This window comes from Bombina bombina, chromosome 7 (assembly GCF_027579735.1).
Source record: "Bombina bombina isolate aBomBom1 chromosome 7, aBomBom1.pri, whole genome shotgun sequence".
In the NCBI taxonomy this organism is placed as follows: domain Eukaryota; kingdom Metazoa; phylum Chordata; class Amphibia; order Anura; family Bombinatoridae; genus Bombina; species Bombina bombina.
Window position 1 is genome coordinate 473,392,366 of NC_069505.1, and position 17,672 is coordinate 473,410,037.

The 17,672-nt window shown below is 40.8% G+C and overlaps 1 protein-coding gene across 1 annotated transcript in view; it reads left to right on the forward strand.

Annotated features, from left to right (window-relative positions):
* Nucleotides 1–17,672, forward strand: part of LOC128666764 (zinc finger protein 3) — a 131,886-nt gene that overhangs the window by 20,817 nt on the left and 93,397 nt on the right. The window contains exon 3 of the mRNA XM_053721545.1: nucleotides 16,371–16,475. Within this exon, the coding sequence (XP_053577520.1) occupies nucleotides 16,371–16,475 (105 nt within the window). The remainder of the gene's footprint in view (nucleotides 1–16,370; nucleotides 16,476–17,672) is intronic.

The window sequence follows — 17,672 nt, forward strand, 5'->3', positions numbered from 1 at the left end:
CTAAATGTATGTGCAGTAATGTAATTTTCTAAGGAATGAAATTTGACTAAGAAAATGCTGCTAATACTGAAAGTAATGTAATGAGCCTTAACTGCAGTAGAAGTGACTGGTAGCAGGCTTATAAATAACAATACATACTCTTTAAAAAGGGATCTTGAAAACGTTTACTGGCATGTTTAATCGTTTTTGTGAGGTACATTGGTGATAAAACTTATAGGGGCATGAATTTTTCCACATGGCTGACTTATATTTCTGCATAGAAACAGTTAACTGAGGTTTCCCACTGCTGTAATAATGAGTGGGAGGGGCCTATTTTAGCGCTTTTTTGCGCAGTAAAAATTCAGTCACAGTCTTCCTGCTTCTTCCTGCATGACTCAGGACATCTCTTGAGAGCTCAGAGGTTTTCAAAAGTCATTTTGAGGGAGGTAATCAGTCACAGCAGACCTGTGACAGTGTGTTTGACTGTGTTAAAAACGTTTATTTGCATATTGATTATCCGTTTTGGGGTATTAAGGGGTTAATCATCCATTTGCTAGTGGGTGCAATGCTCTGCTAAATTAATATATTTACTGTGAAAATTTGGTTGCTATAACAGATTTGGTTCATTGTTATTTCAACTGTGACAGTTTTTTTTTTTGTGCTTCTTAAAGGCGCAGTAACGTTTTTTTATATTGCTTGTAAATTTATTTTAAAGCATTTTCCAAGCTTGCTAGTCTGTTTAAACATGTCTGACACAGATGAATCTGTTTGTTCACTATGTTTGAAGGCCAATGTGGAGCCCCATAGAAATATGTGTACTAAATGTATTGATGTCACTTTAAATAATAAAAGTCAGTCTTTATCTGTAAAGGAATTATCACCAGACAACGAGGGGGAAGTTATGCCGACTAACTCTCCTCACGTGTCAATACCTTCGCCTCCCGCTCAGGAGGCGCGTGAGATTGTGGCGCCAAGTAAATCAGTGACGCCCATACAAATCACGTTAGAAGACATGGCTACTATTATGAATAATACCCTGACAGAAGTGTTATCTAAATTGCCAGAATTAAGAGGCAAGCGCGATAGCTCTGGGATAAGGACAGAGCGCGCTGGTGATATGAGAGCCATGTCTGATACTGCGTCACAGTTTGCAGAACATGAGGACGGAGAGCTTCATTCTGTGGGTGAGGGATCTGATCCGGGGAAGCCGGATTCAGAGATCTCTAATTTTAAATTTAAGCTTGAGAACCTCCGTGTATTGCTTGGAGAGGTTTTAGCGGCTCTGAATGACTGTAACACAGTTGCAATTCCAGAGAAAATGTGTAGGCTGGATAGATACTATGCGGTGCCGGTGTGTACTGACGTTTTTCCTATACCTAAAAGGCTTACAGAAATTATTAGCAAGGAGTGGGATAGACCCGGTGTGCCCTTTTCCCCACCTCCTATATTTAGGAAAATGTTTCCAATAGACGCCACTACACGGGACCTATGGCAGACGGTCCCTAAGGTGGAGGGAGTAGTTTCTACTTTAGCTAAGCGTACCACTATCCCGGTGGAGGATAGTTGTGCTTTTTCGGATCCAATGGATAAAAAATTAGGTTACCTTAAGAAAATGTTTGTTCAACAAGGTTTTATCTTACAGCCCCTTGCATGCATTGCGCCTGTCACTGCTGCTGCGGCATTCTGGTTTGAGTCTCTAGAAGAGGCCATTTGCACAGCTCCATTGGATGAAATTATGGACAAGCTTAAAGCACTTAAGCTAGCTAATGCATTTGTTTCTGATGCCATTGTACATTTAACTAAACTAACGGCTAAGAACTCCGGATTCGCCATCCAGGCGCGCAGAGCGCTATGGCTTAAATCCTGGTCAGCTGACGTGACTTCTAAATCTAAATTGCTTAATATTCCTTTCAAAGGGCAGACCTTATTCGGGCCCGGTTTGAAGGAAATTATCGCTGACATTACTGGAGGTAAGGGTCATACTCTTCCTCAGGACAGGGCCAAATCAAAGGCCAAACAGTCTAATTTTCGTGCCTTTCGTAACATCAAGGCAGGAGCAGCATCAACTTCCTCCGCTCCAAAACAGGAAGGAACTGTTGCTCGTTACAGACAGGCCTGGAAAACTAACCAGTCCTGGAACAAGGGCAAGCAGGCCTGAAAACCTGCTACTGCCCCTAAGACAGCATGAAGAGAGGGCCCCCTATCCGGAAACGGATCTAGTGGGGGGCAGACTTTCTCTCTTCGCCCAGGCGTGGGCAAGAGATGTCCAGGATCCCTGGGCGTTGGAGATTATATCTCAGGGATATCTTCTGGACTTCAAAGCTTCTCCTCCACAAGGGAGATTTCATCTTTCAAGGTTATCAGCAAACCAAATAAAGAAAAAGGCATTTCTACGCTGTGTACAAGACCTCATAGTAATGGGGGTGATCCACCCAGTTCCGCGAACGGAACAAGGGCAAGGATTTTACTCAAATCTGTTTGTGGTTCCCAAGAAAGAGGGAACCTTCAGACCAATCTTGGACCTAAAAATCTTAAACAAATTCCTAAGAGTTCCATCATTCAAAATGGAAACTATTCGAACCATCCTACCCATGATCCAAGAGGGTCAGTATATGACCACAGTGGACTTAAAGGATGCCTACCTTCACATACCGATTCACAAAGATCATTATCGGTACCTAAGATTTGCCTTTCTAGACAGGCATTACCAGTTTGTAGCTCTTCCCTTCGGGTTAGCTACGGCCCCGAGAATTTTTACAAAGGTTCTGGGCTCACTTCTGGCGGTAGCGGTGGCTCCGTACCTAGACGAGATTCTGATACAAGCGTCAAGTTTTCAAATTGCCAAGTCTCATACAGAGAGAGTTCTGGCATTTCTGAGGTCGCATGGGTGGAAGGTGAACGTGGAAAAGAGTTCTCTATTACCACTCACAAGGGTTCCCTTCCTAGGGACTCTTATAGATTCTGTAGAGATGAAAATTTACCTGACTGAGTCCAGGTTATCAAAACTTCTAAATGCTTGCCGTGTCCTTCATTCCATTCCACGCCCGTCAGTAGCTCAGTGCATGGAAGTAATCGGCTTAATGGTAGCGGCAATGGACATAGTACCATTTGCGCGCCTTCATCTCAGACCGCTGCAATTATGCATGCTAAGTCAGTGGAATGGGGATTACTCAGATTTGTCCCCTCTACTACTAAATCTGGATCAAGAGACCAGAGATTCTCTTCTCTGGTGGCTTTCTCGGGTCCATCTGTCCAAAGGGATGACCTTTCGCAGGCCAGATTGGACGATTGTAACAACAGATGCCAGCCTTCTAGGTTGGGGCGCAGTCTGGAACTCCCTGAAGGCTCAGGGATCGTGGACTCAGGAGGAGAAACTCCTCCCAATAAATATTCTGGAGTTAAGAGCAATATTCAATGCTCTTCTAGCTTGGCCTCAGTTAGCAACACTGAGGTTCATCAGATTTCAGTCGGACAACATCACGACTGTAGCTTACATCAACCATCAAGGGGGAACCAGGAGTTCCCTAGCGATGTTAGAAGTCTCAAAGATAATTCGCTGGGCAGAGTCTCACTCTTGTCAGCAATCTACATCCCAGGCGTGGAGAACTGGGAGGCGGACTTTCTAAGTCGCCAGACTTTTCATCCGGGGGAGTGGGAACTTCATCCGGAGGTCTTCGCTCAACTGATTCATTGTTGGGGCAAACCAGAACTGGATCTCATGGCGTCTCGCCAGAACGCCAAGCTTCCTTGTTACGGATCCAGGTCCAGGGACCCGGGAGCGGCGCTGATAGATGCTCTAGCAGCCCCTTGGGTTTTCAACATGGCTTATGTCTTTCCACCATTTCCGCTGCTACCTCGACTGATTGCCATGATCAAACAAGAGAGAGCATTGGTGATTCTGATAGCGCCTGCGTGGCCACGCAGGACCTGGTATGCAGACCTAGTGGACATGTCGCTTTCAACCATCCAAATCTAATTTCTCTGAGGCAGACTGCATGGAGATTGAACGCTTGATCCTATCAAAGCGTGGCTTCTCGGAGTCGGTTATTGATACCTTAATACAGGCTCGGAAACCTGTTACCAGAAAAATTTACCATAAAATATGGCGTAAATATTTATATTGGTGCGAATCCAAGAGTTACTCATGGAGTAAAGTTAGGATTCCTAGGATATTGTCTTTTCTACAAGAGGGTTTAGAAAAGGGCTTATCTGCTAGTTCGTTAAAGGGACAGATTTCTGCTCTGTCTATTCTTTTACACAAACGTCTGGCAGAAGTTCCAGACGTTCAGGCTTTTTGTCAGGCTTTGGCTAGGATTAAGCCTGTGTTTAAGACTGTTGCTCCGCCGTGGAGCTTAAACTTAGTTCTTAAAGTTCTTCAAGGTGTTCCATTTGAACCCCTTCATTCCATTGATATTAAGCTGTTATCTTGGAAAGTTCTGTTTTTGATGGCTATTTCCTCGGCTCGAAGAGTCTGAGTTATCTGCCTTACATTGTGATTCTCCTTATCTGATTTTCCATTCAGACAAGGTAGTTCTGCGTACTAAACCTGGGTTCTTACCTAAGGTAGTTTCTAACAGGAATATCAATCAAGAGATTGATGTTCCATCATTATGTCCTAACCCTTCTTCAAAGAAGGAACGACTTTTGCATAATCTGGACGTAGTCCGTGCCCTGAAGTTCTATTTACAGGCAACTAAAGATTTTCGTCAAACTTCTTCCCTGTTTGTCGTTTATTCTGGTCAGAGGAGAGGTCAAAAAGGTTCGGCTACCTTTCTCTCCTTTTGGCTTCGTAGCATAATACGTTTAGCCTATGAGACTGCTGGACAGCAGCCTCCTGAAAGAATTACAGCTCATTCCACTAGAGCTGTGGCTTCCACCTGGGCCTTTAAGAATGAGGCCTCTGTTGAACAGATTTGCAAGGCTGCGACTTGGTCTTCACTTCATACCTTTTCAAAATTTTACAAATTTGACACTTTTGCTTCTTCGGAGGCTGTTTTTGGGAGAAAGGTTCTACAGGCAGTGGTTCCTTCCGTTTAAAGTTCCTGCCTTGTCCCTCCCATCATCCGTGTACTTTAGCTTTGGTATTGGTATCCCATAAGTAATGGATGACCCGTGGACTGAATACACTTAACAAGAGAAAACATAATTTATGCTTACCTGATAATTTTTTTTTTCTCTTGTAGTGTATTCAGTCCACGGCCCGCCCTGTCTTTTTCTTCTGTTAAGTGTGATCAGTCCACGGGTCATCATTACTTCTGGGATATTACTCCTCCCCAACAGGAAGTGCAAGAGGATTCACCCAGCAGAGCTGCATATAGCTCCTCCCCTCTACGTCACTCCCAGTCATTCTCTTGCACCCAACGACTAGATAGGATGTGTGAGAGGACTATGGTGATTATACTTAGTTTTATATCTTCAATCAAAAGTTTGTTATTTTAAAATAGCACCGGAGTGTGTTATTACCTCTCTGGCAGAGTTTGAAGAAGAATCTACCAGAGTTTTGCTATGATTTTAGCCGGAGTAGTTAAGATCATATTGCTGTTCTCGGCCATCTGAGGAGTGAGGTAAACTTCAGATCAGGGGACAGCGGGCAGATGAATCTGCATAGAGGTATGTAGCAGTTTTTATTTTCTGACAATGGAATTGATGAGAAAATCCTGCCATACCGATATAATGTCATGTATGTATACTTTACACTTCAGTATTCTGGGGAATGGTACTTCACTAGAATTACACTGTAAGAAATACATAAAGCTGTTTAATAACTAGAGATTATGTTTAACGTTTTTGCTGGAATGTAAAATCGTTTTCATTTGCTGAGGTACTGTGTGAATAAATGTTTGGGCACTATTTTTCCACTTGGCAGTTGCTTAATCTGTTTTTCTGACAGTTTCTGTTCTCCCTCACTGCTGTGTGTGAGGGGGAGGGGCCGTTTTTTGGCGCCTTTTCTATGCATCAAATATTTCAGTCAGCAACTCATTGTATTCCCTGCATGATCCGGTTCATCTCTACAGAGCTCAGGGGTCTTCAAACTTATTTTGAGGGAGGTAATTTCTCTCAGCAGAGCTGTGAGAATTATAGTTTGACTGAGATAAAAAACGTTTATTCTGTAATTTGTTTCCTGCTTTCAGAATTTGTTATCTTTGCTAATGGGATTAAACCTTTGCTAAAGTTGTGTTGTTTACAAGGATTGAGGCTATAACTGTTTCAATTTATTAATTTTCAACTGTCATAGATCTTCTGTGCTTCTTAAAGGCACAGTACATTTTAATATTATTCTAATTGAATTGTATTTCCAAGTTGCAAGTTTATTTGCTAGTGTGTTAAACATGTCTGATTCAGAGGATGATACCTGTGTCATTTGTTGCAATGCCAAAGTGGAGCCCAATAGAAATTTATGTACTAACTGTATTGATGCTACTTTAAATAAAAGTCAATCTGTACAAATTGAACAAATTTCACCAAACAACGAGGGGAGAGTTATGCCGACTAACTCGCCTCACGTGTCAGTACCTACATCTCCCGCTCAGAGGGAGGTGCGTGATATTGTAGCGCCGAGTACATCTGGGCGGCCATTACAAATCACATTACAGGATATGGCTACTGTTATGACTGAGGTTTTGGCTAAATTACCAGAACTAAGAGGTAAGCGTGATCACTCTGGGGTGAGAACAGAGTGCGCTGATAATATTAGGGCCATGTCAGACACTGCGTCACAGGTGGCAGAACATGAGGACGGAGAACTTCATTCTGTGGGTGACGGTTCTGATCCAAACAGACTGGATTCAGATATTTCAAATTTTAAATTTAAACTGGAAAACCTCTGTGTATTACTAGGGGAGGTGTTAGCGGCTCTGAATGATTGTAACACAGTTGCAATACCAGAGAAAATGTGTAGGTTGGATAAATATTTTGCGGTACCGACGAGTACTGAGGTTTTTCCTATACCTAAGAGACTTACTGAAATTGTTACTAAGGAGTGGGATAGACCCGGTGTGCCGTTCTCACCCCCTCCGATATTTAGAAAAATGTTTCCAATAGACGCCACCACAAGGGACTTATGGCAAACGGTCCCTAAGGTGGAGGGAGCAGTTTCTACCTTAGCTAAGCGTACCACTATCCCGGTGGAGGATAGCTGTGCTTTTTCAGATCCAATGGATAAAAAGTTAGAGGGTTACCTTAAGAAAATGTTTGTTCAACAAGGTTTTATATTGCAACCCCTTGCATGCATTGCGCCGATCACGGCTGCAGCGGCATTCTGGATTGAGTCTCTGGAAGAGAACATTGGTTCAGCTACTCTGGACGACATTACGGACAGGCTTAGAGTCCTTAAACTAGCTAATTCATTCATTTCGGAGGCCGTAGTACATCTTACTAAACTTACGGCGAAGAATTCAGGATTCGCCATTCAGGCACGCAGGGCGCTGTGGCTAAAATCCTGGTCAGCTGATGTTACTTCTAAGTCTAAATTGCTTAATATACCTTTCAAAGGGCAGACCTTATTCGGGCCCGGGTTGAAAGAGATTATCGCTGACATTACAGGAGGTAAAGGCCATGCCCTGCCTCAGGACAAAGCCAAAGCCAAGACTAGACAGTCTAATTTTCGTTCCTTTCGTAATTTCAAAGCAGGAGCAGCATCAACTTCCTCTGCACCAAAACAGGAAGGAGCTGTTGCTCGCTACAGACAAGGCTGGAAACCTAACCAGTCCTGGAACAAGGGCAAGCAGACTAGGAAACCTGCTGCTGTCCCTAAAACAGCATGAATTGAGGGCCCCCGATCCGGGATCGGATCTAGTGGGGGGCAGACTTTCTCTCTTCGCCCAGGCTTGGGCAAGAGATGTTCAGGATCCCTGGGCGCTAGAGATAATATCTCAGGGATACCTTCTGGACTTCAAATACTCTCCTCCAAGAGAGAGATTTCATCTGTCAAGATTGTCAACAATCCAGACAAAGAAAGAGGCGTTTCTACGCTGCGTACATGAGCTCTTGTTAATGGGAGTAATCCATCCAGTTCCACGATCGGAACAGGGACAGGGGTTTTACTCAAATCTGTTTGTGGTTCCCAAAAAAGAGGGAATTTTCAGACCAATCCTGGACTTAAAGATCCTAAACAAATTCCTAAGAGTTCCATCGTTCAAGATGGAGACTATTCGGACAATTTTACCTATGATCCAAGAGGGTCAATACATAACCACTGTAGATTTAAAAGATGCTTACCTTCACATACCGATTCACAAAGATCATTATCGGTACCTAAGGTTTGCCTTCCTAGACAGGCATTACCAGTTTGTGGCTCTTCCATTCGGATTGGCTACAGCTCCAAGAATCTTCACAAAGGTTCTGGGTGCTCTTCTGGCGGTACTAAGACCGCGGGGAATCTCGGTAGCTCCATACCTAGACGACATTCTGATACAAGCTTCAAGCTTTCAAACTGCCAAGTCTCATACAGAGTTAGTGCTGGCATTTCTAAGGTCACATGGATGGAAGGTGAACGAAAAGAAAAGTTCACTCGTTCCACTCACAAGAGTTCCCTTCCTGGGGACTCTTATAGATTCTGTAGAAATGAAGATTTACCTGACAGAGGACAGGCTAACAAGACTTCAAAGTGCTTGCCGCACCCTTCATTCCATTCAACACCCGTCAGTGGCTCAATGCATGGAGCTAATCGGCTTAATGGTAGCGGCAATGGACATAGTACCCTTTGCACGCCTACACCTCAGACCACTGCAACTGTGCATGCTAAGTCAGTGGAATGGGGATTACTCAGACTTATCCCCTTCTCTGAATCTGGATCAAGAGACCAGAAATTCTCTTCTATGGTGGCTTTCTCGGCCACATCTGTCCAGGGGGATGCCATTCAGCAGACCAGACTGGACAATTGTAACAACAGACGCCAGCCTTCTAGGTTGGGGTGCCGTCTGGAATTCTCTGAAGGCTCAGGGACAATGGAGTCAGGAGGAGAGTCTCCTGCCAATAAACATTCTGGAATTGAGAGCAGTTCTCAATGCCCTCCTGGCTTGGCCCCAGTTGACAACTCGGGGGTTCATCAGGTTTCAGTCGGACAACATCACGACTGTAGCTTACATCAACCATCAGGGAGGGACAAGAAGCTCCCTAGCTATGATGGAAGTATCAAAGATAATTTGCTGGGCAGAGTCTCACTCTTGCCACCTGTCAGCAATCCACATCCCGGGAGTGGAGAACTGGGAGGCGGATTTCTTAAGTCGTCAGACTTTTCATCCGGGGGAGTGGGAACTTCATCCGGAGGTCTTTGCCCAAATACTTCGACGTTGGGGCAAACCAGAGATAGATCTCATGGCGTCTCGACAGAACGCCAAGCTTCCTCGTTACGGGTCCAGATCCAGGGATCCAGGAGCAGTCCTGATAGATGCTCTGACAGCCCCTTGGGACTTCAGGATGGCTTACGTGTTTCCACCCTTCCCGTTGCTTCCTCGATTGATTGCCAGAATCAAACAAGAGAGAGCATCAGTGATTCTAATAGCACCTGCGTGGCCACGCAGGACTTGGTATGCAGACCTGGTGGACATGTCATCCTGTCCACCTTGGTCTCTACCTCTGAAACAGGACCTTCTGATACAGGGTCCCTTCAAACATCAAAATCTAACTTCTCTGAAGCTGACTGCTTGGAAATTGAACGCTTGATTTTATCAAGACGTGGATTTTCTGAGTCAGTTATTGATACCTTAATACAGGCTAGGAAACCTGTTACCAGAAAGATTTACCATAAGATATGGCGTAAATACCTATATTGGTGTGAATCCAAAGGTTACTCTTGGAGTAAGGTTAGGATTCCTAGGATATTGTCTTTTCTACAAGAAGGTTTAGAAAAGGGTTTATCTGCTAGTTCATTAAAGGGACAGATCTCAGCTCTGTCCATTCTGTTACACAAACGTCTGTCAGAAGTTCCTGACGTCCAGGCTTTTTGTCAGGCTTTGGCCAGAATTAAGCCTGTGTTTAAAACTGTTGCTCCACCATGGAGTTTAAACCTTGTTCTTAATGTTTTACAGGGCGTTCCGTTTGAACCCCTTCATTCCATTGATATAAAGTTGTTATCTTGGAAAGTTCTATTTTTAATGGCTATTTCCTCGGCTCGAAGAGTCTCTGAATTATCAGCCTTACATTGTGATTCTCCTTATTTGATTTTTCATTCAGATAAGGTAGTCCTGCGTACTAAACCTGGGTTCTTACCTAAGGTAGTTACTAACAGGAATATCAATCAAGAGATTGTTGTTCCTTCTTTATGCCCAAATCCTTCTTCAAAGAAGGAACGTCTACTGCACAACCTGGATGTAGTCCGTGCTCTAAAATTTTACTTACAGGCAACTAAGGAATTTCGACAAACGTCTTCTCTGTTTGTCATTTACTCTGGGCAGAGGAGAGGTCAAAAAGCTTCCGCTACCTCTCTTTCTTTTTGGCTTCGTAGCATAATTCGTTTAGCTTATGAGACTGCTGGACAGCAGCCTCCTGAAAGAATTACAGCTCATTCTACTAGAGCTGTGGCTTCCACTTGGGCCTTCAAGAATGAGGCCTCTGTTGAACAGATTTGCAAGGCTGCAACTTGGTCTTCGCTTCATACTTTTTCCAAATTTTACAAATTTGACACTTTTGCTTCTTCGGAGGCTATTTTTGGGAGAAAGGTTCTTCAGGCAGTGGTTCCTTCTGTTTAAAGAGCCTGCCTATCCCTCCCGTCATCCGTGTACTTTTGCTTTGGTATTGGTATCCCAGAAGTAATGATGACCCGTGGACTGATCACACTTAACAGAAGAAAACATAATTTATGCTTACCTGATAAATTCCTTTCTTCTGTAGTGTGATCAGTCCACGGCCCGCCCTGTTTTTAAGGCAGGTAAATATTTTTTAATTTATACTCCAGTCGCCACTTCACCCTTGGCTTTTCCTTTCTCGTTGGTCCTTGGTCGAATGACTGGGAGTGACGTAGAGGGGAGGAGCTATATGCAGCTCTGCTGGGTGAATCCTCTTGCACTTCCTGTTGGGGAGGAGTAATATCCCAGAAGTAATGATGACCCGTGGACTGATCACACTACAGAAGAAAGGAATTTATCAGGTAAGCATAAATTATGTTTTTTTGAGGCAGATCTAAATTTTAATTAAAACGCCAGTCACCACTGCACCCTATGGTTTCTCCTTTCTTGTCTTGTTTCGGTCGAATGACTGGATATGACATGTGAGGGGAGGAGCTATATAGCAGCTCTGCTTGGGTGATCCTCTTGCAACTTCCTGTTGGGAAGGGAATATATCCCATAAGTAATGGATGACCCGTGGACTGAATACACTACAAGAGAAATAAATTTATCAGGTAAGCATAAATTATGTTTTTTTATTATTTTTTTATTAAAGTACATTTGTTCTTTGTTGAAAAGGTGTTGATTATTTTGGATATTAAGGTAACTAGTTCTTTTTCAAGACTAGCTAACACTATTTCTGCTTATTTTTCTTCTGTGTTTTCAGAGGTTTTTTTTTTGGTTTTTTTCCCCCAATTCCTCATACTAGGGAATGGAATAGGCTGAGAATTTTCTTGTATTCCTTCTTCAAAGGTTTTAAACTATATTCTTTGCCAGCAGTTAAATTCAATTTGGAGGGTTCTCCAATTTATTGGGGCTATCTCTACTCCTACTAATTATGCTATTGTTCTATAGCAAAATAGTATTTATTTTCCTTTAAATGGTTGTATCTTATTTATGGAAAATTATTTTGTTTCAGGTACTTTTCTTGGTCCTGTGATTTATTTGGATGTTGCAATTGCTTCATTTTGTTCTGTTTACTTTAAGATCAAGTATCAGATTATGATTTATTTTAGCATTGTTAAGGGACAACATTTACTAGACTAGGTGCTGTTGCATTTGTCTTGTTGTTTGGCATTTTTTGATTATGCAAGTCCACTGTATTGACTGGTCCTTTAACTGGACTATCATGCTAATAATTTCATTTGTGTCTTCATTTTATTGAATATTTTCGCAAATGAGGGTTAATCTATGTCTTTAGCTATTTTAGCTAGAAGAATTTTGTGATTTCTAAAAATCCATATTTCTTTTGTTCTAAGATAATCAATTATTTGTTTTATAATTGGATTCAATTCTTAACTGTTACTCTGGGCTTCAAGATTGAGTTCTAAGACTAAAACTTTAAGCTTATACTAGTTTGGTTGTTCTTATTAAGGAACGAATTCCTGAATTCTTTCCCAAGTAACATGTTTTTAATTGGAAATTTTTCAGTTCGAAATCAGCTCCCTAAAATTGCGATGTACGTGCCGTATTCCAGCTTGGCTGGCAAGGGGCAGGTTAAGACTTCTTTGAAATTTATTTGGTTCTATTCGGTCCAAATTTCTTTGATTTTATTCCAGTAAGGCTAACACTTTCTTTAAGTGTGTTTCGGTCCTATATATTTTGGGTACTGTTGAAGCATGGCTGGGCACCCATGGGGTTCAAGCGATGCTCAGACCTGGAATCTTCTGGGGTATTTCTTCCAGTTCCATTTTTAGGAACTGGGTTTTGGAGTTTTATTCAAACTATTCTGCCTTTTTGTTTGGTCAGTGATAGCATTATTTGTTTTCATTAAATACAATAAATGCATATTTTCATTTTTCTGTTTTCATTCAGATTATTTTCTGAGGATGCGGAATCTCATATGATTCACTTTGCTCTTCAGGACATAGTTAGAGGATCTTTTTTCAAAAGCTCTTGATTCCTTACACAAGGGTCACCTTTTTTAGGTTTCCAGATAGTTTGTGTCACTGTCTTTGTCTCTATCAGACAAGGGACAATTTTATTGTGTTCCGTTTGTCGGTACCTTTAGTCTCTATTATTTCCTTCAGTTGCTATATATGCATAAAAGTTTTAGGTCTTATGGCCACAGCATTGGATTTAATTCCCTTTGCTCATTTTCAATAGAAAGAACCTTTCCAGTCTTTTATGCTGAATTATGGTGCAGGGTTTCTAGGATTTCGCATTTTAAATCTTCGAATCCTAATATTTATCTCTCTTGATTTGGTGGTTAAGATCACCATCATTTAGTTCTACAGGTCTCTTCGTTTCTTTCAACCCGGACCATGATCTCTACAGATGTGAGTCTTTTTGGTTGGGAGGCTGTCTGAGGATCTCTGTCAGCACAAGGGGTTTGGAAATCTCAGGAGGCGAGATTACCATTTGATATTTTAGAACTCCGTGCTTTCTCAGAGTTTTTCAGTTAGTTTCTTTTTGAAGAAGATACGTTTAATGTTTTTCAGACAATATCACTACTATGGTGTATGTCAATCATCAGAGTAGGACTATCAGTCCTTAGACTGTGACAGAAGTGTCTCGGATATTAGCTTGGGCTAAATCCAGCTCCTATCTAATTTCTGTGGTTTTTTTCCCAGGTATAGATATTTGGGAAGCGGATTATCTCTGTTAATCAAGCTTTTCTTCCGGGAGAATGGTCTCTCTTACCCAGATATGTTTTTCATCTCATCTGAATAAAGAACTTCCCAGGGGCCTATTAAGGTCCGGGAATATTCAGGCGGAAGTAGTGTATGCATTGACATTTCTTTGGAATTATCTTTTTGCCTATTTCTTTCCGCCTCTAGTTCTTCTTCCAAAATTCTTATGGAGTATTTGTTTGTTATGCTGGTAGCTCCAGCATGGCCTCTCAGGTTTTGGTATACGAATCTCATTCGGATGGCCAGTTGCCAACGTTGGACACCTCCGTTTAAACCAGACCTTTTCTTTCTCAAGGCCATTTTTTCCATCAGGATCTCAAATCATTACATTTGAAAGGATGGAGATTGAACGCTTGGTTTTTAGTCATAGAGGTTTTTCTGACTCATTGATTAATACTATGTTTCAGGCTCATAAATCTGTCTCTAGAAAGATTTATATTGAGTCTGGAAGACCTACTTTTCTTGGCATTCTTTTAAAATTCATAGAATTTTATTATTTTTTCAGGTTGGTTTGGATAAGGTTTTGTCTTCAATTCTTTGTTAGGACAAATCTCTACTCTTTCTGTTCTTTTTTTCACAGAAAGATTGCTAATCATCCTGATATTCATTGTGTTGTACAGGCTTTGGTCCATATCAAGCCTGTCATTAATTCAATCTCTCCTCTTTGGAGTCTCAATTTGGTGCTGAGGGCTTTACAGGCTCCTCTGTTTGAAACTATGCATTTTCTGAACGTTAAATTACTTTCTTGGAAAAGTATTGTTCCTTTTGGTTATTCTACTAGAAGAGTTTTTGAGTTATCTGCTCTTTTTTGTGAATATCCTTTTCTGATTTTTCATCAGGATAAGGCAGTGTTACTTCCTGATATTCATAATTTTTTTTCAGGTTTTGATTCATATCAAACCTGTCATTAAGCCAATTTCTCCTTGGAGTCTTAATTGGGTTCTGAAGGTTTTTCAGGCTCTTCTATTTTGAGCATATGCTTGCTCTGGACATTCATTACTTTCATGGAAAGTATTGTTCTTTTTGGACATCTCTTCAGCTAGAACAGTTTTTGAATTATCTGTTCTTTCTTGTGAATCTCCTTGTTCTGTTTTTTTGCTGTCCTCATTTCAATTTTCACCTAAGTTGTGAATTCTAACAACATTAGTGGAGGAATTATTGTCTTTTCCTTGTGTCCTAATCCTAAGAATTCTTTGGTAAGATTCTTACATTCTTTAGGATGTGGTAAGAGTTATGAAATATTATGTTGAAGCTACTCAGATTTCATACAGACTTCTTGTCTATTTGTTATCTTTTCTGGTTTTAGGAAGGTCAGAAGGCTTCTGCCATTTCTTTGGCATCTTGGTTAAGCTTTTGATTCATCATGCTTATTTTGAGTCGGATTATTCCTCGTCTCAGAGGATTACGGCTCATTCTACTAGGTCTGTTTCTACTTCCTGGGCTTTTTAAGAATGAAGCTTCTGTTGATCAAATTTGCAAAGCAATGACTTGGTCTTCTTTGCATACTTTTACTAAATTCTACAATTTTGATGGTTTCTCTTCTTTAGAAGCAGTTTTTGGTAGAATTTTACTTCAGGCAGCTGTTTCAGTTTGATTCTTCTGCTTATAATTTCAGTTTTTTTCATTAGTAAAATTGAAACTTTTGATTTGGGTAGTGGATTAATTTTTCAGCGGAATTGGCTGTCTTTATTTTATCCCTCCCTCTCTAGTGACTCTTGCGTGGAAGTTCCACATCTTGGGTATTTATATCCCATACGTCACTAGCTCATGGACTCTTGCTAATTACATGAAAGAAAACATAATTTATGTAAGAACTTACCTGATAAATTCATTTCTTTCATATTAGCAAGAGTCCATGAGGCCCACCCTTTTTTGTGGTGGTTATGATTTTTTTGTATAAAGCACAATTATTCCAATTCCTTATTTTTTTGATGCTTTCGCTCTTTTCTTATCACCCCACTTCTTGGCTATTCGTTAAACTGAATTGTGGGTGTGGTGAGGGGTGTATTTATAGGCATTTTAAGGTTTGGGAAACTTTGCCCCTCCTGGTAGGAATGTATATCCCATATGTCACTAGCTCATGGACTCTTGCCAATATGAAAGAAATGAATTTATCAGGTAAGTTCTTACATAAATTATGTTTTTTTATTACATTTCTATGTTGGATCAAGAGAAAAGGAAACAAATGTATTCAAGAGACATTTTACAATTATTTTTTTTGTCTGCAGCTAATTTGCAATCCAATTTTCAAGTGCTGCAATATATTATAAAACTTTTACAATTATTCTCCAGTATTGCTGTATAATTTAAAATGCTATTTTATTTAAAAATAACCTGCAGAGAATTTTTCCATTAAAAAAAAATCTCATTGCAGAAAGTGGAAAAAAAAGTTCTGTCTCTGGGGTGTTGTGCTAAATAACTCCACAGGCATAAACACAATGTTGCCTATATGGCGCACGTGAACTAGCAGTCTCCTGTTATGAAAAGCAAATTAAAAAAAGCATGTGATAAGAGGCTGTCTATAGTGGCTTAGAAACAGGCAGACATTTAGAGGTTTATATGTTATAAAGTATATTAATATAACTATGTTGGTTGTGCAAAGCTGGGGAAAGGGTAGTAAAGGTGTTATCTATCTTTTTAAACAATAACAATTTTAGAGTAGAATGTCCCTTTAAGTTCCAGTATATACTGTGCATATATAAAACATTTATTGTATTTGCAGATCTTTTGCAATTGCTGATATATACTGAATACAACTGGCAATGCTCCTTTAACTAGGCTGTTACTTTAGCAATCACAATAAGTTGGCTATGCTCATGCAAGTGCTCAGATTGGCTACACAAGGTGATTGTCTTGTCATGTGACTGTGATGCGAATATAAAGGGATACACACGTGATGTGAGAGGAGTCGGTGATATTCGTTTCTCTCTTGCAGCGCGTGACTAACTCACTGACAGCAAGTCACATGACCGGGGACAAGAAGACGACAGAGAAGATACTGACCCACACCCTGCAGATCATGTACCTGCTGACCGGGGAGGTGAGATATGTCCTAATAAGAGCTGGATTTGTTGATTTACACGTGTAATTTAAATGCATTAAAAACAATTACAGTAGGTTGATTGACCCTTGACTTGCCCTCTCTCGTTCTGTACATTGAGCCCTGAGGCCGAACTTTTTTTCACTTTCTGCAATGAGATTTATTTATTTGTGAAAAAATTTCTGCAGGTCGTTTTAAAATAAAATTAATTTTTAAATTAGGCAGTTACAATTAAAGCAATTGTTAAAATGGTAATATATATATTGCAGCAGATGAAAATTGCAATACAAATTGGCTGCAGAGAAAAAAAAGAAAATAATTTTTGTTACATTTTTAAAATGTCCTTTTCTCTTGGTCTTGCATCACATAACTATAGAGGAAAATGCAATAATAAAAAGGGTGCATTGCTCACAACAATGTCTTACATTCAGGAGTCAATTAACCACAAAAGAGCTACTCGGCACGAGTTATTCCTCATTTCACAATAATGACCCAGGCGGCTACTCACATATTGCTTTGACGGCATGCAATGAAATAATCATTGAGTAAAGGCACAGGGAAAGTTCCACTTACGATTAGGAACTAAGGCAACAGTCTACAGTTCTCGGCATCAAATCTGCACACAGCGACTAGTACCGTACTGCTATCCGATATAGCCGACTTACTCCTCGTGTACTTAGTCTGCCTGGCCAGAACAGACACTTCCGGGTCAAGGTTCTCTGTCTCGGTGGGTAAGTACAGGAGCCCAATAGCAAAGTCCAATACATAGAAATCCAGAGAAACAGAACTAGAACGGCTCACTTTTACACCAGTTTATTCAAGTATTAAAAATAGTAACCAACATGGGCAGCACAGCATGCAATTGAAAAGGAGAGCGACACATTCCAGCAAAGGACGCGTTTCGGGATTGCCCCGCACTCACAACTAACTGGGAATAGACGCTCGCTTCCTATTTATTAGCTTATCAATTGATCACACCTAGTTCCAAAGTCAATGACACCTTATACCTATAGGGAAAAATAATTGAGACAACACAAGTATTAAATGAAATAACCTGTTGACAAATATGTGTATAACATTTTTGACCCTTTAGGTTCCCTACACTTAAATGTTCCAATTATAATCTAAGTGCAGGAATGTAAGTCCAATATAAATATGGTCAAGGAAAATGTTGATACCGATAATTGTCTAAAATGT